The 23,247-nt window shown below is 39.3% G+C and overlaps 1 protein-coding gene across 13 annotated transcripts in view; it reads right to left on the bottom strand.

The window, feature by feature from the left end:
• mef2aa (myocyte enhancer factor 2aa) overlaps nucleotides 1-23,247 on the bottom strand; it is a 97,172-nt gene that overhangs the window by 56,050 nt on the left and 17,875 nt on the right. For 12 of the 13 annotated variants that reach the window (XM_067418906.1, XM_067418905.1, XM_067418907.1 and 9 more), the window contains one exon: nucleotides 8,713-8,931. In XM_067418906.1, coding sequence (XP_067275007.1) covers nucleotides 8,713-8,766 — 54 coding nt within the window. In that variant the 5' untranslated portion in view covers nucleotides 8,767-8,931. Of the gene's footprint in view, nucleotides 1-8,712; nucleotides 8,932-16,238; nucleotides 16,389-23,247 lie in introns of those variants that run through there. The other variant, XM_067418908.1, reaches the window with a different exon arrangement.

The raw sequence follows: 23,247 nt of genomic DNA, 5'->3' as shown, positions 1-23,247 counted from the left end.
AGCCTTCAAAAGCCTGAAAATGAATTATGCATTTGTTCAGCTCTCATGTTTAACAAGTGTTGTGCAGTGAAGATAGCAGCAGATTTACTTTCATAATATGGGAGCGTCAGAACGACATCATGGATGAGCATATGAACACTCGAGATGAACAGGATGTGTCGTGCACATGGCAAAACTTAGAGAGATGCCATGGAAAGCTTCGCCTAGAGCGAAAAGAAGTTGGAGAGCATGTCTATGCGAGGGAGAGAGCGGGATCGAGAGAGAGAGAGAGAGAGAGAGAGAGAGAGAGAGAGAGAGAGAGAGAGAGAGAGAGAGAGAGAGAGAGAGAGAGAGAGAGAGAGAGAGAGAGAGAGAGAGAGAGAGAGAGAGAGAGAGAGAGAGAGAGAGAGAGAGAGAGAGAGAGAGAGAGAGAGAGAGAGCTGTATGATTACTTCCGCCAATTTCACTGACCTACAAAGCAGAGCTGAGCAGATGAGCTGGCTTTGTTCAACTTTAATTGGTCACAGCTTGCAGAAACCCTCATTTCAAACGGTACAATGCAATATAATCCAATGAGCAGCACAGTATCTCTAAATCTATACGGATTTCTGTCCAACTGTGGAGAGTCGCATGTAATGTTCTGCATTACAGGTGAGTATAATGCTTAATTATGTTTTCAGTTGAACACAATACATTTGGTCACTCGATTTGTGCATATAAAGACACACATATATATCAATATAAGGTAAATTAAGCAAGCGTAGAAAAATATTGCTGTGATGGCAAAACTGAATTTTCAGCAGCTATTACTCAAATCATCAGTGTCAAAGGATCTTTCAGAAATCATTCTAATATGCAATCAAAATCAATTAACACAATTAATTCAGATAATTCAGATAATTATACAAGCATGCCACACTTTAAGACTGCGGTCACTGCTTAAAATTCCTTGTAAGCTACCCAAGTAACTGTTGAACCAAATCAAATCTGTACAGGGCATGCATTACACATTAATCTAAATCCATTCAACCTCCAATGACACAAGGTAATGACACACAGGAACTTTCATTATCAATAAACAGGAAGCGAATGGAGTGTGCTGGTGGAGCAGGACTGTATACTTGAGCAGTATAGAGAGAGTAGTAAGTTGAGCTCAGGCAGACAGCAGTGTGAATTCCCAGAGCCACAAAGAGCAGCTCCCTCCCAGCTGTCATTAGACTCCTTTTGCCTCTCTTGCAGGGCAAACATGAGCAAAGAAACCTCCAAAATCTCCCTGGACAAGACTTTTCCAAGTTTATCATTATTAAATGCTCCTTCCTACCATAAATGGCAGATTTAATTGTGCAACTTAATAGTGGAAAAAGAGATGGGAATCATAGTTCAAGTAGATGGCATAGTTCAGGCTGGAGTCGACCTCTGAGGCAGCAGAAGAAAATGTCACCTTTAGCATGGGACAGGCCCTGCTGTACGGTGTGTGCGGTGACATTGTTCCACTCCATTGCTATTAAGGGCACTCAGTTTCTTGCTGACCCAAAGTAACGATTTATTCCGGCTCCAGTGCAGGACACCGTCACAACACTAGCACAGACATGCAGAAAACCATCCGCATTCAAGCAAGAGTTTTAACTCATTTTTAACTTCATATCATAACTTATCACAAAAAGACCAATTATACTCTTCTCAGCCTTGGGCAGCACAATGAACGTCTGTGATGGCAGTGATGACAAACATAGTTGTCATCTGTACGATAAGTACAGTCTTCCAGCCACAGTTTTAGAATGCCACAAAAAAAGCGCTGTAGCTGCAACAAGGACTTTTGGGTGCGTCCCCAAACAACAACTCCAGTCTCCCAGGTCACTGCACCCGGGAGACACCAGGTTACTGCACCAGGTTACAGACACTGTAAAGACATAGTGAAATCTGAGGTCACATGGGAGGTCATTGGTTCTTTTTCTTGTTAGCTCACAGAGTAACAGTCACACCACAGTTGGTCTGATGTGTGAATGATTTTAGACTTTTCCAGTTCTATGTTACTGTAGTTTACTAATCTAGTTACTACTAGTCATAAGGGTTAGGGCTGCACATCGAAATAAAACAGAAGTCTGTATGGCTTAGTGTGATCATCAAAGTCCGAAATTGTATTAAATAAATAAATGTGCTACATGTTTCAGAGTGAAGTGTGAGATTGTGGGGTTTTTTTACGGCCTATTGTGAGTTTTCATGTCTCGGAGTGTCTTGGTTCACATCAAACTTTGCTCTACCCAAACTCATCTATGCATCTGCTCTGAGTTTAGATTGTTTAAAACACGCATTTGGGAACACAACATGTGCCAACATCTCCCTATTGTTGTGATGAGAAGTGCTTATAAACCAGCTGTTGTGAACAACAAAAAGAAGCTTTTCGCCAAAAAAGCTCAATGGTTTAACATTTGAAAATGAAGAAATTAATACAGCCATACATAAAAGTTTTGTAATTTTACAATAATTACTTTGATTAATAATTAACAATAGTTGTTATATTATTATAATTATATATTTTTAAACTACTGCATTTTTTACATTAAAATGTTACATAGTAGTATTTTTGTTTAATGTGTAATAAAAAAAAAAAATAATTGCAGCAAACCTTATTTCAGAAAATTAACTTTTTTGAATTTTTACCCAAATCCTATGGTACTCATAAATATAAATATAAGAAAATCAACACAAAATCTTGTGAGCAATGCAGCACCCAAAGCAACTTAAGTTTGAGGAAGTAATGATATGAGTAATGTTTTGTGCTCCAAACTTCCCTTTGTTCCCACCAACTTGTGGCAGTCTTTGATAAGGTCATTTTATCCCAGCCATCCAGTAATTATATTAGCATTTCTCATCTAATTGTACAGCAGGAATAAGAACGCTGACCTTTTCACAACTTTTTCAGCATATCAGGTAGTAGCTGGAGTACTAATTCTGCTCTGCCATCATCTCTTCCATGTTGTATCTCTTACTTTTCACAGTCTGTCCTCTTTTTGCTGGCAGCGCACTGGGCCGACTTGTATACCTCTGGGTATTGTGGCTTCTTAGAATTTCAAGATACCAGAGAATCAAAGCAAATGAGGATGTGTGTAAGTAAAAATAAATCTTTGCTCCCATAAAGAGGAAATGGGCAATATGTGTGGGTGAAAAGTGTTGAGTAATGCATTTACGAGACCAAAATCTTGAGGAATTCCTTGTTGTGGAATCGTGGTGAGACTAAATAGATCATAAGGAAGTGTACCCACATATTTTAAGGGTATGTGAATATGTGTTAATCTTTATGTGTGTTTCACCTCAGGAAAATGATAAGGTCTGGCTTGTCAGTCAAAGGCTCCATCACAGGCTGTCCTTAGGGAGGGGAGTCAACAGGAAAAACAAGCCATGTGGGCCTGTAATGTTCTCTGGCATTGGAGGTGATGCCTCTGATATCGAATAGAGAGCAAAGTATCAGACCAGGGGTGACATAGCATTGAAAGCAGCATGTCAGCTTCAATGATCTCGATAACAAATAGCAGGGGGTTTGCGTGGTCCAGGGAGAGTGTCTGCCATAGCACCAGCTGGCAGAGTGACCCAAGCCCCCTGGCTGCTGCTTCCCAGCAAAGAGCACTCAGGCCTGGGAGACAAGCAGTGGTCCCTCCCTCCTGTCCGGCTGGATCAGCTTTCATAGGACACAGAGGAAGCCCCAGGTCCACAGTTCACTGCTGGGTTCTGAGCGTTCGAGTACCCAGAGGGCAGAGTCGGCCAGCTGGGGCTGAGCCGGTGTGACCTTGTAATTAGACTTATCTCTGTGCATTTATCTCTCACACTCATTTACAACATGAACTTCACCTGTGATAATTGGTCTTTTATATTCTGTTCAAAGACAGCTATCAAAGCAATTAAGGCAAAACAACCTAGATTTTTATACTTTTAAAGGAAGAACTGTGATACAATGTGATTCCATAACCTAGTGAGATGCCTATGGAGACGGAATTTAAAGGTATCAAAGGCACACTCATGACACGAAAGCGGTTTCAAAAGGTAGCCAACATAACTATCCTTCCACCTAAAATTTGGCCAAATAGTACTCACAAAGGTGGCATATACAGAAAGCATTCGGTGAAATGCTTCACAAGCTTGGCAAAATATATATATAAATGTATAATGTAAAATGAATCCATTAATATATTTATTCAAAATAAATGAATAATGTGCCATTTTGTTATAATTTAGAAAGTAATGCATTGCAATTGCAACAAGTGCAGTTTGATTTATAAAAAAAAAAAAAAAAAAATCAAAGATGGTGAACAAATGTTGATTACAATGATAATACACTGATTTGCTTTATTATAAATTAATATGCTTAGAAAACATATATAATACATATATTTATAATAAGCAAATACATTTATTTATATAAATAAATGATTACCATACAGGCAATATGCAGCTCACTAGGTGTTAGGGTTCTTATTTGGTTTCTTGAATGAATAATGAGGCCAACAGGCTTGACATGAAAAGAAATCAATGAACAGATTCTTTTGGATATAAAGATCATGAGAATTTCTAAGATTTTTTCAGTCTGTGTTGTTGATCTTCTGCCACCACGATGAACAACTGAAGGGAGGTGGGTGGAGTTTTCATTGTTCTGAGCATTGCATTGTTGTTGTCATCAAACATGAATTACAGACTGAAAACCTCCCACACTATTTCCCCTTTCAAACCTGAAGCTAAACTCTAATGCAGTTAAATCAAAAAACAAAACTCCCTTTGCTTTAAATAATCCCCTTTAGCTGCAATTACAATCATTTAAGGATGCCCGATATCAGAAAGGGCACTTGGAGTGAACGTCATCTTTTTTTTACTGAAACCTTTTTTCGCTCTCATGTTTTCATCATTAAAGAATAATGGTGTTCTCTCAGAACCTTTTAGGAGAGAGAAGAAGATGAGTCTGAAAAAAAATGGAAGGATGCACGTCACTTTTCTTCTTAAAGCGAGAGGCTCGGCACTCCTGAACATGCGACATGCGGAAGCAAAAGTAAGCCAAAGCAAGGGCGGGTGACACTCCACCCAGCAGTGAAATCATCAAACTTTTAATGACTTGGGTAATTACCCCTAGTGAGCCTGCTTAATGGCGTACAGCGGACGTCGTTAGGCACAGAGGTCCAAACGCACACACTCGCACACAAACGCAGATGTGAGAGAGCACGTCGACTGTATGGAAACAAAGCCAAAAGTACCTGATGAAATTGCGTGCGACAATTTCTCTCTCTCGGCTTGACATAGAGTTTTCTGTGCATGCTTTTGCAGAACTAGTCCCGTGAGTCTTTACTCTAGTGTCTTTACTGTAGTGATAATACTTTCCATCCTCTTTGAATCAAAGAGCTGTCACAACACAATCAGAGCTACAATGGAGTGATGCTGTTTTCACAATGACAGGCAGCTCTCATTAGGGTCCTTTGAGACCATCACCATAATTATAAGTTTTCTACTAGGGGAGTAATTCAAAAGCATGTTACTACCACTATCACATGCGCTGCAAATGAGACAGGTGTACGACATCATCAGGACATATAATTACAGACTTGAAGAGCCGTAGAGGAAATCAGGGCTTGTACTGAGTGGACGATGGACAGGTGGAGAGCGAAAGGGAGGGGGGGTTCAGGATCCTTCGGTCCTCCTGTGCTATTATGGCAGTCGTCCCCCTTACACAGCTTTGCAATTAGTATGTCAGCCTGAGCTGTTCAGTGAGGCTCACCAAATCCTCTCCTCTTCTTCTCCTTTCGCTGTCATTCCTTCCTCCTCCTACAGGCCGCACTTAAGGGGCTTTTGGTGGAAAGCTCCAGAAGGACCGGGATGCATGCATGACAGGACCTCCAGCTCCTCCATATTTCATAGAGTCTGAGCATGCTGCCGAGTAAGAACGGAGATGCTCTGCCTTCATTCTCATAAAATAATGAATTCATACTTCTTTCTTCCACTGATGGGACTCAATCAATGGTTGAATCGACGTCTGTTACGCCTTCGGTCTTTTTCCTGGCAAATATAGTGGCGAATCGATCGAAGAGCAGGATCTGACGCTCACTAAGATCTTACAAACCCCTCGGGGGTGAATAATATTGCAAGATATGTGCGGGGAATGGCACAATGAACGTCCCGTGGCTTCCCTCAAAACCCATTGTTTTGACAGATACTGCAATTGTGGACATTGCGACCCCTGCTAAGCTCTCCTAAATAAATCCTGATAGGTCAACAGGCTTTCCAGAGCCCTTCACATAATGATACAAGAAGCCCCTGCTGAAGCCTGGGCTGCGTGCAGTACCGCCACTGTATTTAATTAGGCCACTTAAGGCATTCTCTCATTCTAATGCAATGAATAAAGATAGCTCCCGGCACAGCCACGCAGATAAGGATTTTAATTGTCTTCTTTCAACGGGCCCAGTATGCTAATGGCCTTCTCCCCAGGGTGAGGAGAGCACCCTAGAGCAAGCAGGAGACCGGGTTCATGCCAGTGGGGGGGAACTGTGTGCGAAAGCACGCAAAAGCTTTAATAAAGGGCTTTACGTCTTCTACATCTTTCACCATTTGTCTCCAAGAACTCTGCTGAGCAAGTCGACCACACTCATGGCTGAGCCTGTGTGCCACTGATAACCACGCTCTCCGATGAGCACCGTGAAATTCGTATTATGACGGACAAGAGCGCTATTAATTACTGTGCGGTGTATTGTCTCTCAGGCTTGCTGGTATACGGTAATAACAACAGAGAAAAGAAAAGGCTGCATTGTAATACAGTTAAAGGTGCAAGTCACTGCGAGTGAATGAATTCTTAAAGGATCACCCAAAAAGGATTTACTCACCCGCATGTCCTTCCAAAAGTTTGACTTTTTTTCTGTAGAAAAAAATTCTAAAGAATGTGTCCACTGTTTCTGTCCTTACAATAAAAGTCAATGGGGCTCAAACCCGCATTAGGTACAAGTGTCTTTCATTTGAAGGACACTGAGACACTGAGACATTTGTCAATACTTTTAATGTTGGACATGAAAGTGAGTAAATGATGACCATTTACATTTTTGGTCGGAGATGATAAATTTGTGGGTAGAGTTGTTGCACTTTGGGTGAGCCGAGTTCGAGACCTTTCTTGTAGTCCTTTTCCGATCTTGTCCCAATATTAAGATTGGTAGAATTAAATACAACGAACAAGAAAAATGTGATTTTACAGTAACTTTCTCTTTTTTTCTTGAGTCTTTGTCCCCTCTTTTGCTTTTTATTTTTTTTTATTTTCTTTTTGCTGATGTTGTAGGCTGGGGCAGATAGTGCAGATGCTGATGTTTCTAGTAGACATCTTCTCTTTGCCTGGCTTCCTATTTGGATCCCACCCAGGACCTGGTGTTATGCTGATAATTGGCCTGTCCTGTAAATTCGAGTTTCTCACTTGGCTGAACTGCTACCTCCACAGTAACTGTCAGAGAGGTGGGAGGAGAGCTGGGGGCAAGGAGGGAGGAGGGCACGGGCTGTTATGTTATCACCCTCAGGAGAGTGAGCAAAACCTCAATTAGCTTTCCGTGAGCATGGCAAGAAAGTTATTTCACCGACAAGACAGTGCAAATGATATTTTGAGCGGGTGTGAATGGGTGCATCAAGTATAGCTGGAGAGGCATGGAATGATGCATACTTTTTTCATTATCAAATCTATAAACATGACAAATACAAAATACAATGTTTTGTATGTGTATTTTCCCTTCTCTAAAATTACTGTGTCAGAGAAAGCGACCAGACTGGGCTGTTATGTTATTTATATTTAGCGTGAGTAGACAAGGGTGAATTCCAGTCAGTCTCTGTCGCTGGCCAGATCATTGGCACTTTTCTGGGGAAAGGACAGGAATATATAGAGAGAGAGACAGAAGCAGAAATAGAGAGACGGAGAGAGAGACGGGCACAGAGTATCCCACTGTCCCTCCTTGTAATGAGAGGGTGCAGAGGTGCAGTGGCTGCTCCTAATTACTACCAAGCAGCTGCAACCGCAAGGAGCAACAGGCCCTGCCGGGCCCCAGCATAAGCCCACCAGTGTGAAGAGAGGGAGAGAGAGGGGGAGGGGGGGGGAGCGATAGAGAGAGAGAGCAAGAGAGAGATGGGAGGAAAAAGGGAGATGCCATGGTCGCCCCAATTCACCCCAGTCACCCCTTGCTCCATGTCACTGCCACACCAACTGGCTTGCACCAGCTCTGTCTGCCTCATAAACTTCTCCGGACCAAAATTGCAGGGTGGTGTGTGGGAGCTGTGTCTGTAAATATGGCTGGAAATGTGTCCCAGTCCCTTTTTATGGCTGTGTGTCTATCCAGGAATGCGGGGACAACATGTTTAGCCAATGAACAGATGGCCCAAACTAAGCAATAATCAAATGGGTCTTTCAAGCCTGTTGTGCTTGCTGTGTACAAAATCATGAAGGGATTTAATTTTGTTCTAATAACATGCACTACCGTTTAAAAGTCTGTGAGATTTTTTTCATTCATTCATTTATTTGATCAGAAGTACAGCAAAAACAGTAATAGTGTGAAAAAGTAATACAATTTAAAATAACTTGGATTCATTGATGAATGGAAAGTTCAAAAGAACTTAATTTATTCAAATATAAATTTTGTGTCCTTGCTGAATAAAATCATTAATTTCTTAGTAAAATGTAAAAATAAAAGAAATGGAGCATACATAATAAAGATGATGCGCATAACAACTACTTACCTGTCGGTTCCTCTCATCCATGATCCGTGTGATCTGTATCTTCTTCCGTCCCATCTTGGCGTCCTGCTTGGTCTCTCTGACACCCCGAGAATATCAGAAAAACACAAATTTGTCTGCCTTCACTCCCCTAGCACATTGTACTCCACTCTTTCTTCTCGAGTCTTTCTCTTTCACTCTCTTTCTGTCTGAGTCTTTTTCCTGAGGTCTCCACACTACGATCTGTGAAACAGAATGAGAAAGGAAAGAGAAAAAGAAAAAGAAAGAAGAAAGAATCACAGAGACAGGAAGGGAGACAAAAAAGAGAGAAAACTTGTTATAATGTGAAAACTCAAAAGTGTAGGTCTGATGCAGATGAAAGTGGCTGAATGTACTATGTTCCACTGCCTGATACATGCAGGAAGGATATAAAACTGAGACGCACGATGATTTCTTATCTTTACACCTGCTTTTCTTCAACAGCTGGAGATCAGCCCACTCACATGCCATGTATTATAAAAATGAAAACACTGAATAATGTTTATGTATTTTAGTGCTCATTACCACTAGTTTTACATTTCTATTACCTATGTTGACATCTAACTTTGAGCTAATCTTTAACAATCCTAAGGATAAAATATATGAATTATATTATAATGAATACAATGTAATCCTAAAACATTATCATGCTGTTATGCCTAAATTCACTTGTAGCATTAAATGATTTTACTTTTTTGTGTGTTGCTTTTTGTTTCTTCAGACAAAGTATAATATAATTTTAATATACTTTTATCTGTTATCAGCCATTACAAGAAAATAACAGATTATTGGCACTGGCTAGAATTTTAATATCCCTTTATTCTAAACTCGAATGTTTTTCTTTGCATACCATCTCCATAAAACGTCTTCGCAATCCTATCTGTCAAGCGCTCCATCAGAGCTTTCTCTAGTGAGTAGACGCCCTAAAACAAGCTTTACTAAATATCATAATGGCATCCCATCAGTTACATAGCAATTTAACAATGATTGACAACTATGTGACAGACAGTTAACAGAACGAAAGTAAGCAGGCTAATAAGTAAAGACGAAAAGCATGTGTATGCTTCCTGCTGACTTCAGGCTTAAAGAGAAGCAAGCCTTAGCAGATAAGCCAATATGACACCAATAAGCGGGTCATAAAGTCATCTGTCTGGTTTCAGAATGCACACGGTGCATAATGTCTCTTTGGTCATCTCGTCCTGTTTTCTTTGCTCGTTTCCCTCCTTCCCACATATCTCTCTGACAAAACGTAGGACACAAGCACACACACCCTGCCTCTGCACAGCGTCTCAGGAGACAGCAAGCAGGCCTCATTCTCCCTCTCATAACCCCGGCTGCTGCCAGCTCTCACTTCTAAGATGATTAAGAGTGCACCCAGTCTCAGGCTGACATTAGTTTAAATCCTCTGGGCCAGATGAGGCAATTCACACGTGAGAGAGAGCGTGGAAACCAAGTCAAGAAGGTTCAGAGCACAGTTTGCCCCCGGGGAGCCTACAAGTCGCCCCCGCTCCGTCTTCTGTCCCTGCCTCCCCTTGCTAACCTGCCCACAAAGAGCCGGCTACCTCTCAGAGGAAGCATTCATCATCTCCGTCCAGCATAGACACAGATGAACACGTAAATAGAAAATGCCTATGCAACCACATCTCACATCTGAGAGACGCTGAGGGAGGGCAGAAACTCTCTCCTCCAGAGAGGCAGAAAGACCACGGCATGCTTTGTAGCCATACAATGCCAGCAAAAAGATGTGGAAGTTGATGACCAGGAGGCTGCGAGTGACCCACAGGAAATAAACACTATAATTACTGGCTGAACAGAAACGGGTGTTTAGGTGTCTGCAGGTCTCTATTAGGAGTGAGATCACGCTGTCTGTCCACAGAAGGAAACTCTGACAACAGGCAGGCAAAATCAGACATTTCCCTATACCGCATCACGCCAGGGCTGTGAGACCAACACTGTTCTTTCTCAGTCACCATGTCCCCCAGCAGGAAGGAAAAACGCTCGGCTCTTCCTTCGACGCATGCCCTCACGACATGTGCATATTGTCTTTTTCATACCCTCGTCATGGAAATGCGTTTAGAAAACCTACAACAATTGGAGTTTTGCGGGGTGATCTGCATTGGGCTGAATTCTGAAACTATGCGGAGTGCTCAAAAATCTGGATCGACAGAGGGATTATTCATTTACAATGTGCCCGGAAAATGCATGTGCTCTAAAATCATGTTCTATTCACTGCCGATGAACAATTTCAAACTCAAGAGATTAAAACCCAAAGGTTTCTTATTTGTTCCCTTTTTAATCAGTCAAACCAAAAAGAAAACATTTGGATTAACCATTCGAAGCTTACAAGCTCCTTGATTGAAAATTTACATGGTTGAAGTTGAAGGCTTTATATGCGTTTGTGTGCACATAACAATGCTGTTCTGCTTATCCAAACACGGCAAAACATAATTACATGTATCCAAGCTTGTTGCTCTAAATCGTATTTGTGAGCTGTCATGCCCGTCTCGGAGACTGTGGGTCCAGAAGCATAATGCATTGTGTCATGACATTTCTGTCAACTTAACAGACATAGACAAGCTACGGTCCTGCAGCGCAGGCAGGCTGGGTGAAGCTCTGAATGACTTGTATCGCACAAGCCAGAGCGGGACTCTATTATGGCATGAGTGTTGTTTTGTTGATCGCGAGTCTCTGTTTATTTCCCTGAGACGATCTGGCACACTGGTGGAGTGGTAGTGTCTTGTACAGAGATACAGAAGAAAGGATGTCATTTGGCCCTGTTTCACAAGGACTGTTTTAACTCAGGCTGTCCATGAGCCTAAAGATTTGTTCAGAAAAATGATAAAACACTTACAATTATAGAATTCATTACAATATATAAAATTATAGACAGATGAACAAAAAAAGTTAAAGTCAGCAAGAAACAGCAAGAAGTTGTGACTGCCTTTTCTGCCCTATTGTGACAGGAATGGAAAGGACTGGGACTTTTGTCCATCTGGAATTGATTGGATTGTTGTCAATGCCATGCAAAAATGACGTGCATGGATAAATCAATTTGAACAAATACTGTAATAGTCCATAAAAAAAGAAGATGGCTAGTGACTTTATAGATACTACCACACACAAATTTGGGGTTTTGAAATATTGTTACAATTTAAAATTTGATATGTTTCTATATTGCAATGTACTTTTAAATGTCATTTATTCCTGTGATGGGAAAGCTGAATTTTCAGCATCATTACTCCAGTCTTCAGTGTCACATGATCATTCAGGAATCATTGTAATATGATGATCTGGAGCTCAAGGCACATCATTAGTGGAAACCATGTAACTTCTCTTCAGTATTCTTTGTTAAACAGAAAGAAATAATATTTAGTTACATTAAAAATGTTCATTTACTTCTGTTCATTTACTTTTTTGAATGTGTTGATGATATATATATATATATATATATATATATATATATATATATATATATATATATATATATATATATATATATATATATATATATATATATCATCAACACATTATTTATATAAATCTTAACACATACTGTTAATGTGATATAAAAATACTCTATACAGTACATACATATAGGCAAATTCAAAAGAGTGCTGATTCAGTGCAGAATGTGCCACATATAGAATTCGTTTTGCAGTCAAGGTCAGAATGGTTAAGATGTTAATGTTAAAAAGGGAATAATTCACTGATGGAAATTGTCAGGATGCTGAAAAACGCAACGTTGATGAATGTCTGGTGCATTCTAGTTCATTATAAACACTTGTTCTCCAATTATCTCACTGTACTGACAGTGTTGATGATATATTGCACATAGCTTATCTGCTACAGTCATATTTAACTGAAAGGAGCTATGTGAGCGTATCTGATAGAAACAATGTTTGTTTTACACATTCACAGTGAACTGGCATAATGTGCACGTGTGAGTAATCTCACCTCTAAGCAGCTCTTCGTGACAGAATCTAGCTTTCTTGACAAAAGGGAGTTTCTTTGCGGTCTTTATGGAGTGCCAAGAGCATGATGATTTAATGCTGTCAATCACAATGCTAATGATATATAAATGACTGCTTAAACCTCATTCCAGGGACAACGCTTCTGGCATACCTTCTCTTCCTTCACTTCACCTTTTTTCTCTATAATTATTCAGGTCCAAGTGCCTGTATTACAGCTCAAGTCGAGTCTTGTGTTCAAGCCCCTTTTCTCCCAACAGCCAGAAAAACCTGTTTATCTCTCAAATCACAAAGAGCAAGTTTCCCAAAAAAATGTCTTTCATCATTTACTCACTCACCCTGCATGACTTCCTTTCATTTGTAGAACACACAGACACAAAAAATAATTATGTTGGGGCTCAAACAACACCGGACTATATATATATATATATATATATATATATATATATATATATATATATATATATATAGTCCAGTGTTGTTTGAATTTTATATATATATATATATATATATATATATATATATATATATATATATATATATATATATATATATATATATATATATTTTTTTTTTTTTTTTTTTTCATTCGTGTTCCACAGAAAAGCACACAAATAATTTCTTAAAGTACACTGCAGGCTAATTGTTAACAAATCTCAAAATGATTATCCATTTTTTATAATTGTGGATTGCCTGAATGAATGAATAAATAAATCAATAAATAAAGTATATTCATTTATAAATTCGTATAAAAAAAACAAACTTTTTTTCATCACTAAATTATACTGTGGAAAATGGATAATCATTTTGAGATTTGTTAAAAATTTGCCATTGCCATTGACAAATATAGCTTCAAAAAGTGTGTTTAAAAAAATAGTGTATGTATATACTGTAGTTGTACCACCTGACATGGAAACGGAACCAACCTACACATACTTAAAATAAGCTATTTTTACCAGTATTTGAGAGACGTCTACAAAATCGTTTCACTCTGCCGCAAGAATCTGGATGATGCATTATCATGTTTACTGTTATTACCTTGTCAGTTCATAATAAAAGACCCATTATTGCAGTTGTTCCACTCTGACATTTGAAAATATACAAATTGCTGGACACAAGTTTTTCAATTATCTCAACAGTTTTAAAACTAATGATATTTATAAACTGTTTTTATAAATAAGGTTTCAAAACTAAACTGATATCATAGTATTTTCTTTTACATTTCTTTATTATTAAGACAACATTTTTAATAGTTTTCTAATCTGTTCATTTGTTCAGACAGTTGCACCATGACATAAATGCACAAAAAATATATATTTTTAGAATAAAGTGATGCATGTCATATTTTATATATTATATATATTAATATAATATATAATATATATAAATTAGCAGTTTAATATCATCTTATCAGAACTGGCCAGAGCTTTAATATCAAATATAATATATATAAAATATATTTGTTTGCCTTTAACTATTTGTTAAAAGGGTCAGTGTGGTTCACAAAAAAAAAAAATTCTATATAGGAGAAATATCTTAAATGATTGAAATGATTTTTTCTAGTGATAAAGTATATTTAAAGTATGAGCTGATTAATTCAAAACATGTATTTAAATTAAAAATAAATTAAAAAAAACTACATCCATAAAATTATGCCATAATGGAAAACGATACATGAAGCACATGACAGAATCTTTTGCTCTATAAAAGTGTATAATTATTAGCAAATTTATCTCAGGGCAAGACATAGTGCCCTTATAGGTGAATTCAAAAGCAAAAAATGCTATACGCAAAAAATGCGATCTCTTTGAGCTGGGTTTATAGGAAAGTAGGGTGGATGCAGTGGGGCTTTCTGGCTGTGGGTGGGATCCACTAAGAGCCTGTTGGATCACTCCAGCGCTCCAGACATGGGCAGCAGAGCCAGCAGCCCAAAACCACTGCCGATTACATCAGCTCTCTGAATATTACACACTCTTTCACTGCACGCTATCAAGCCAAAAATGAACATCAGAGAATGTAAAACCAAGTGAACATTAAGATAACTGATGTGTGATGTAATTTGTGGCAACAATACAGTTCTTGAATAAGACATGAAATAATGTATTCACGCACAAAAATGTACTCCCTTGATGCAGTGCACCTGGTCAAAAGTTTATCTTTGATTTAAACCAGTCCAGCATTTTTGAAAGCTGCTTACCAAACATTTGCAGTCACTATGATCGATAAGCAGGGAATATGTCTCTATAGGAGCAACTGCCGGGGCCTGACATGAAAATCAATAGGAGTACATGACCCACAGAATGTGCACAGCAAAGCCGATCTCTAGTGAGACATGTCCATGTGCTCACTGCGCTGACCCTGACCTCGCTGCACAGAGGTCGTTCACTCACACACAGCCGAACACAGGTGCATATACGGGGGGAAAGCACACTCACACACACACACACACACAGATAAGAGAGAGAGAAAACTTCTCTTGTGTAATGTAATATATATTTGGTTTCCATTTAAAATATGAAACATGCATTTATCTCACACACCTCAAGATGTGAAGAGGAGGGAGGCCCCACCTGACATGCTGACACTCCCTTGTCTTATAAACAAGTTAACTCCCATGTCCTTCACACTGCCTGGGAGGATTGTGTATTGTAACTGAGATGATCCCATGATGAGAGGGTCTATATAAATGTAAATGATTGCGCGGTGCGTGCATGTGCGAGTGGGCGTGAGCGTGTGTGAGAAAAACAAGCCGTGTGTTAGTGATAGGCCTCTCGCGCTCCCTCCCTTCGGAACGTGCCAATGTGAGAGTGGGAGGGCTGGTACTGGGGTCAGGCCTTTTCACACTCAATAAAACATGCCCTACTCCCACTGTAATTACCGCACACATACACACACTTGCACACCGCGCTCCCTCATCTGCCCGCTAAACCTTTACTACCTCCTTTTTACACAAACCTGTCATTTTGGAGAGTGTTCCTCTAATCCCTTAACTGTATAAAACTGGGGTTTCCTCAACTGTATTGAAAACATATCAAGAATATAAATGACCACATGCATGGACTACAAAGAAACTTCTACGCGCTATATATTTATACAGGGCTCAACAAGTGTGAAAGTGTTTTACTTTTAAAATGTTTAACTTTAAAAAACAATAAAAAATGTAATTCTGACACAAAAATGAATCATGCGTGTTTTTTCTCAATTACTGAAATTAATAGCTAAAGCTACAGTAGAATTAATTAATTAACTATCATTTACTGACTATTTCATAATGGCTTCAAATGTGACATCCATATTTATAGTCCAAGTTTCAATTCTTAAATTTGATCTTTTGGTTATTAAAAATTAAAAGAAAATAGTCACTAGATAACCAAGAAAGGACACAAATACACACACACTATATATAGTATATATTAAATATACAAAGTATAGCAATCTAATTGCTCATATAAATGCATTTTTTTTAAGTTAGTGGTGCACTGAATTAACACACACAATCTGTCAATATAAATTAAACATAAAAATAAAACAAATCTTCCATACCTTACTTCAAAGATGGTGATGATGGTGTAAAGTGAAACCTAATGACAGCGCTTGGGAAAACTAGAGAGGGGCACTACATTTCAGACTTCAGGCAGTGTCCAAAATCTCGGGCACCACTATGACAGTGTTTCCTGTGCGCAGCCAGGCTGAAAGCTCAACGTCCCAGAACAAGCTGTGGGCAGAGCGCACTCCCTACATCCTGCTCCTCAACTTCCTGTTTTTCAAACCCCTTCAGATGACCAATAGCAGCCAGCCAGAGACATAAGAGAAACAGGGTGGGAAAGAGAAAGCTGGAGACAGAGACAGAGACAGACAGAGAGAGAGAGAGAGAGAGAGAGAGAGAGAGAGAGAGAGAGAGAGAGAGAGAGAGAGAGAGAGAGAGAGAGAGAGAGAGAGAGAGAGAGAGAGAGAGAGAGAGAGAGAGAGAGAGAGAGAGAGAGAGAGAAAGAGAGAGAGAGAGAGAGAGAGAGAGAGAGAGAGAGCCATTGGGACAAGCATCTGCTCTGATCCTTCCCCTTGTTATCTTCCTGTCTGTTGGAGACTAAACAACTACACAAGTCCATCTCCTGTGTATTCTCCCAGCATGTTTATTATGTTTACAACCATGGCCATTTCGCAGGCGACTCCAGCATGCACTTCCAAGCTCTCGCTCACTTTCTATTCTTTCCATTCGTTGTGTTTTTTTTAAACAAGCAGCACCAGGCTTCCCTTTTTTTGGCCTCCGCTGATAAGAAGCTCAAACCTCCCCAGCTTACATAACTATGAATCACCATTCGATAGCACACCAAAGAAGGACGAAGCCGTAAAACGGGACAAATCCGCTGAAGAACGTGTAGAACTTTGAAATACAAATGACCAGGCCGTCAACCACAAACACTCAGCGCATTACAAACACAAAGGGAGCGATTTTTCTCCATGTAATGTGGTGTTGCAGTTGCGGGTCTGACTGGAAAACTTTAAGGTTCATTTGTAGCGACACATTGACATAAAAACACAAAGGGGGGGGGGGGGGGGATTGGGGGGGGGGGGGTGTAGAGCCTGGGCTTTTGTTCTCTGGCTTCTGAGAGGTGTACCTGCAGATGTGGCGGCCCTGGCCTGGATGGGAAGGAGGCGTGCTGGTGTCTGCCTTTGTGAGCGTGTGCTTATCTTCCTCTCCAGCAGCTCAGGGTAAAGAGTCCGGACCCGGCAGCTTCGTCGTTGTTAATGTCTCCCGATGCTAATCTGACAATGCCATTTTCCTCTCTTCCACCTCACACTTTTTTTTTTCCTGCTGTCTTGCTTCCTTTCTGCTTTTGCTTCCTTTCTCTCTGGCTCTCATCCTCTCATTCTTTCCCTTGTTAAGTCTCTCAGTTTCCTCTCTCCACATTCCCTCACCTCTGTTTCCAAGGCAACTAATGAGATATAATTAATAAGATCCAGCAAAGGGGTGTGCGTGAAGAAATGAGTGAAAATGAGGCTCGGAGAAGGAGCGTGTGCGAGCCCAGATGGAATAATGTTGCACGCGCTCACTCATGACAAACTTTTCACACCATGTTAACTTCCTTTTTTAAAACATGGCTTAAGGTGGTTACGCGGCAGGACAAATGAGTTCGAAATACATTCTTCACAAGTTGAGAAGATCGGGATATGAGCGCTGTTTCAGGAAAATGGTACATATGTACATGTCAACAAAAAAGAGCCCTGGAGCGGAGACTGAAATATGAGAAATCTTACGCAGGCGTGAACTTGAGATTTATATTTCAGCACTTCAATATGCAAAATATAATAAGAGAGAATTAAAGAATAGGGCAGGGTGTGTAGATAATGCTTGAGGAGTAAAACTACATAATTCTATAGAAAATCTCTCTCACCCTCGAAATAGGACTAATTTAGGTGCTATGTGATTAATCTGACATATTTTTTGATTTATACTAGCACAACGACAACTAGTAGGCCCCATCTACATGCTAAACCCTATATCAGTTAAGAACCATATTTGTTCTTAAACATGTGCCTAATTCTATAAATACTCATCATTCAAATGCTTAAATCTGGAAACTTGCCACTTACATCACAAAAAAGGAAGGATGTGACTTAAAATAAACAAGTTTCATTTCACACACAAAGACAGACAAGCTAGGTGAATATTTCCCTAAAGGGGACTTTATACTATACTATTTATGAAATATGATCTTAAAACATGTCCCTAGAGCTCACGGATACTACATAAGTGACTGAAGACTGTGTCTGTCCTTGCCTGACACATACAAAAAGCACAATTCTGAGAATCAAAGGCTTGTAACCCCCAAAAAAGACATTCCCAAAAAAATAACACGTATAAACTTACACAACTGGATATCAAAACCCTCATTTAAACCTTCTGCCGATGTTTACCCAGTCTATATTTGCTTTGCATCTCATCTCTCTGATCTCTCATTATCTATGTATTATACTCTGAGATACCAAGAGCTTGAGTGTGTGTGATATAGATGTTTATACACTGTTTGTTTGATGGGTAGCTCTCTGACACTGCTGAGCAGGCAGACATTGGGTGGTTAATCTCTGCTAATGACTGCATGCTCCATTCAACGACTCTCCTCTGACCATGCTATATTCCCTGTCCGGATCAATGCCATCTGAGACAATCTTCCGTACTGCTCATCTATAACTATCACAGGCGAGAGCTTGATGTCAGAGGCGGGGAGGTGAGGAAAAGAAAGCCACTTTTCACCTCCAAAATCCTGCCATCACCACATCCAAACTCTCCCAGGCTAGAGTAATAATAGCAGGTATGGCCCCACGAGAGAAAACTTCACAAAATGCATGATTAATCTGTTGTTTGTTTTTTGTATATACGTTCTTACATTTTTCCTTCACATGTATGTGCACTTACATGCACACCAGTAAGCTGATAACTCAAAAAAAAATCAGCTTATTGAAATAATCAGTTTTTCCCGTTTACATGCAAACCAGTAAACTGACAATGCAAGTAAACTGTGTTTACATGACTTTATTAATAAACGGGTTATTTCCTTGTAGTGACGTCAAAAAATAAAAATGTCCGTATCGGACTCTGAAATTTTCAAATGCATTTTGACTGAACCTCTTCTACTTATGCTGCATGAAATGAGAAGAACACATCTTTGTTCTGGGTCTCTGCGTTTGTGATATATGTCCTTATGTCATGCAAAACGCAAGCTCGCTATGTCTGGATGCATTTAAATCTGCTCTTAGTTTGGGTTTTTGTCACCTATGCACACTCACTCTAAAAAAAATGCTGGGTTAAAGACAACCCAAGTTAGGTTGGAAATGGACAAACCCAGAAATTGGGTTGTTTGAACCCTAGTAAATGGACCCATTCAAACAACCCAATTTCTGGGTTTGACCATTTTAAACCCAACTTGGGTTGTTTTTAACTCAGCATTTTTAAGAGTGCTTCAATAAGCCGACAGAAAGCAGGTTAATGCGTTTATATGCAGTGCGAACTCGGGGTAAGAGGCAAAAAAAAAAACTATCGGTCCCGACCGGTTTATGCTTACGCCGTTTATGACCTTACTGCGATAAAAGAAAACGGGTTACCGCGTTTACACGACCACGTTCATTGTCGGCTTATTAGGCATAAATGGCTTAAGAACGTGCATGTAAACACACCCACTGTCATCCACTGTCATCCAATCTCAAAGCAGCAATTATTTTTAAATTATTATAAACTGAATGAGTTCTGGATTTTGAAGCTTTGTCTGCTTTAAATTTACTTAATCTGTTTCAATCTGAATGTGTGGCTTTAATGCATCACAATGTACTACAGACTTTGCAATTAAAGCAGCAAAATATAAATAACCACTGGCGTTATACAATTGTGGTTCTTTTATTAAATGTAATCAAATGCTTCATTTATAGTTCATTAAAAAAAAGTTAATATATAAAACAATTAATTTATTGATGGATGGATGGGTGGGTGGATGGATGGATGGGTGGGTGGATGGATGGATGGATGGATGGATGGATGGATGGATGGATGGATGGATGGATGGATGGATGGATGGATGGATGGATGGATGGATGGATGGATGGATGGATGGATGGATGGATGGATGGATGGATGGATGGATAACCTCCATTAAGTTAAGTTTTTATATGCATTTTGGAAATGTTATTCACATTTTAGTGATTCCCACACAATTTGTCCACCCTAGATATTCCAATATACAAAATAATACACTATATTATGTCTAAAATGACACTAGAAACCATCCTATTGTCACGAATAGGATGTCTATGACTTCAAATTATAAAAGCAATAAAGATATAATACATTCACAGTGAAAGAATACAGAGCGCACACTAGACGTACCCACAATCAATCAAGGATTTAAGCAAGGTCGAGAGCTGGGAGAAGGGCGGACTACACAAGGTGACTTTGACTGAGAAGATGCCTTAGGGGCCGTGCGGAAAAAGCCATGGAGAAAACTTCAATATGGCTCTTGTTCCCACCACTGTCCCCTCCTTGATCATCCATTATATCATTTTCTTTTAGCTTTTGCTAAATGTTTTATTTATTTTTTTAAATGACAAAGACATCTAAAAAAGTAGAAAGTCATGAGCAGAAAAGAGCAACAAGAAAAAGTGCAACTAGCCTCACTTAAAACTAGCCTTTGATTGCAAAATCGTTAGGTGTGATGTGCTACGGTGAAGTTGACTCTTCAGCACATGGTAAATGTCATGACTGATTTAAAGCAGGCACTCGTTGTGCACTGTGTGTGTGTGTGTGTGTGTGTGTGTGTGTGTGTGTGTGTGTGTGTGTGTGTGTGTGTGTGTGTGTGTGTGTGTGTGTGTGTGTGTGTGTGTGTGTGTGTGTGTGTGTGTGTGTGTGTGTGTATGACAGGCAATAAGAAAAGGACAAAAGAGGGAAAAAAAAACCTTGTAATGAAACAAGAGAAGTATCACTATTCTCTTCACCACCGACCCCCCCTCCACCCCTCTGGTCGTGTGCGGTAGCAGCGTTGTAACATAATTACTGCTGGGACACTCATATTCCCAGTGATCCATTTGCGTCAGTCAGGTTTCCAAGCCGAGCCGATGAATGGATTCTCAGTTTCTCAAGGATAAAGCGATGACCCTCTCTGAACAGTTAGATCCATTTCATGTGGGAAGACTACTGTGCTGGGTGGGTGAACGTTTGCAACTAATTGTGACCGAAATCTGGGATTTTGGAGTCTTTAATAAAACTGATGGAACTCCTAGCCAGTCCAGGGGCCTCATTTGTAAAACTTTGCATAGCATCCCTACTAAAAGTTTACATGCGCCCAAAGGCCAAAAATTGCATACACCAAAAAATATTCCGATTTATAAAACCTTGCGTGCGCACACCTGTAAGCAATGTTCCCATTAGAAATCACACATTACCCGCAGATGTGCGTACCTGAACCAGCCTCATATCTCGCCCTGTACACGCCCATTTTTAACCATAAATAGCAAATGCAAAGCACATCATGAAAGCTGATCGGCATGCAAATGAGAGTGGAACCCCATATATACCTGGAAAACTGGCATTCCACCCACCAATTCATTAATCCAAGTGAAAATGTGTATTTCTTTTACTTTGAATAATGGCGACAGGTGAGAAGAAAGAGGATTAAAACACTTGAAGCGGAGGTGGAGGCTCTGGAAACTGTGTTATTTGGTGGTCCCAGCAGTGGGGTCACTAATAAAAAGAAGCAATGCGAGTGGCAAAGTACTGCTTCTGCCATCAATTGTGTCAGTGGGACAGAACGGACATTTGCAGAATGAAAGAAAAAATGGTCTGACCTGAAGGTATACAAATTTTTTACAAAAATGTTAAATTTGTGTTTTATTAGGCTATATAAATATATAAATAGCAATATTGATTTTCAAAAAGTTTTATTTACATGTGCTTACAGTATGCAAAATTTGTGAAAAAGGTTCTCATTCATTCAAGGTGGAGGCAAAGAGAAAACGGTCCTCCCACCTGCACACATGCTTCTTCATGACGGTTTTGTAATGAACACCGTAACAGTTAGAGGATGACTAGCAATTGTGCTTCATGACTGTATTTGCAGACTTTGACATTTTATGATATATACATTAAGGAAATTATTTCGTTTTTACACTGTGTTCTGCAGTTCTCTAATAAAAGGGCATTTCATGCTATTCTGTATCACATGTAGTCGCATCATCTCCTCCCTTTATTTTATTTTTTATTATTTACTTTAAAAAAGTGAAATGATAGTTTATTTATTTAACACCGTAATGACACCAAGACATTTAGCTTCTATTATGTGACCTTTTTGAATGAACCAGAATGAGATTAATCACACACACATACAAAAATAATTTCTCAATTTTTAAAAAAGAAATGTAAAATTTGGAGAAAGTACTTAAATTACAAAAACAAGTATGTTTTTAAAATATTATTTTAAGAATAAAAAGTGATTGCAAACTCGTATTCAGTTCTGGAAAGCCCAATTTTCTGATGCATCCTTATTAGATTGATTTCCAATATTATGTTTCACTCAGAAAAGTGTCATCACAGTAAAATGAGTGGTGAATGCAGTTTCATGTTGTCTTTAGTGTGCAACTTAAAGCACAGCTTACCACCAAAATATCATGGTCTTTGACTGATGTGTGATCGTCTTTGACATCATATCTACACCAGCTCACTCAACATCTCCATCAAAAGTGAAAGAATCAAAAAGAACGCTTTTTGTAAGCTTGTCTTAAAAATAATTTCATCACTAAAATGCATTATGACAGTATGTCAGTGCGCTGAAAGAATGTCTTGACATTAAAGTCAGCATAGGATTCCCCCCCCCCCCCCCCACATGGATGAGTTCCTCAAGAGTAGTTATTAAACTTTACATATTTTTGACTTATGAAAAATGGTCATAGGTTTTGAAATTGCAACAGTTCACAGGATGAACTTTGGCACAAAAACTTTCAGATTCCACAGATCTTTCATGTTTTTTTATGAATCTTTTGATAAATGAAACACACTCAGTGTGATTCATTT

Source organism: Pseudorasbora parva, chromosome 16, assembly GCF_024679245.1.
Source record: "Pseudorasbora parva isolate DD20220531a chromosome 16, ASM2467924v1, whole genome shotgun sequence".
NCBI classification, from domain to species: domain Eukaryota; kingdom Metazoa; phylum Chordata; class Actinopteri; order Cypriniformes; family Gobionidae; genus Pseudorasbora; species Pseudorasbora parva.
The sequence above is the reverse complement of the archived record's forward strand: the minus strand, read 5'-3'. Positions and strand labels throughout refer to the sequence as shown.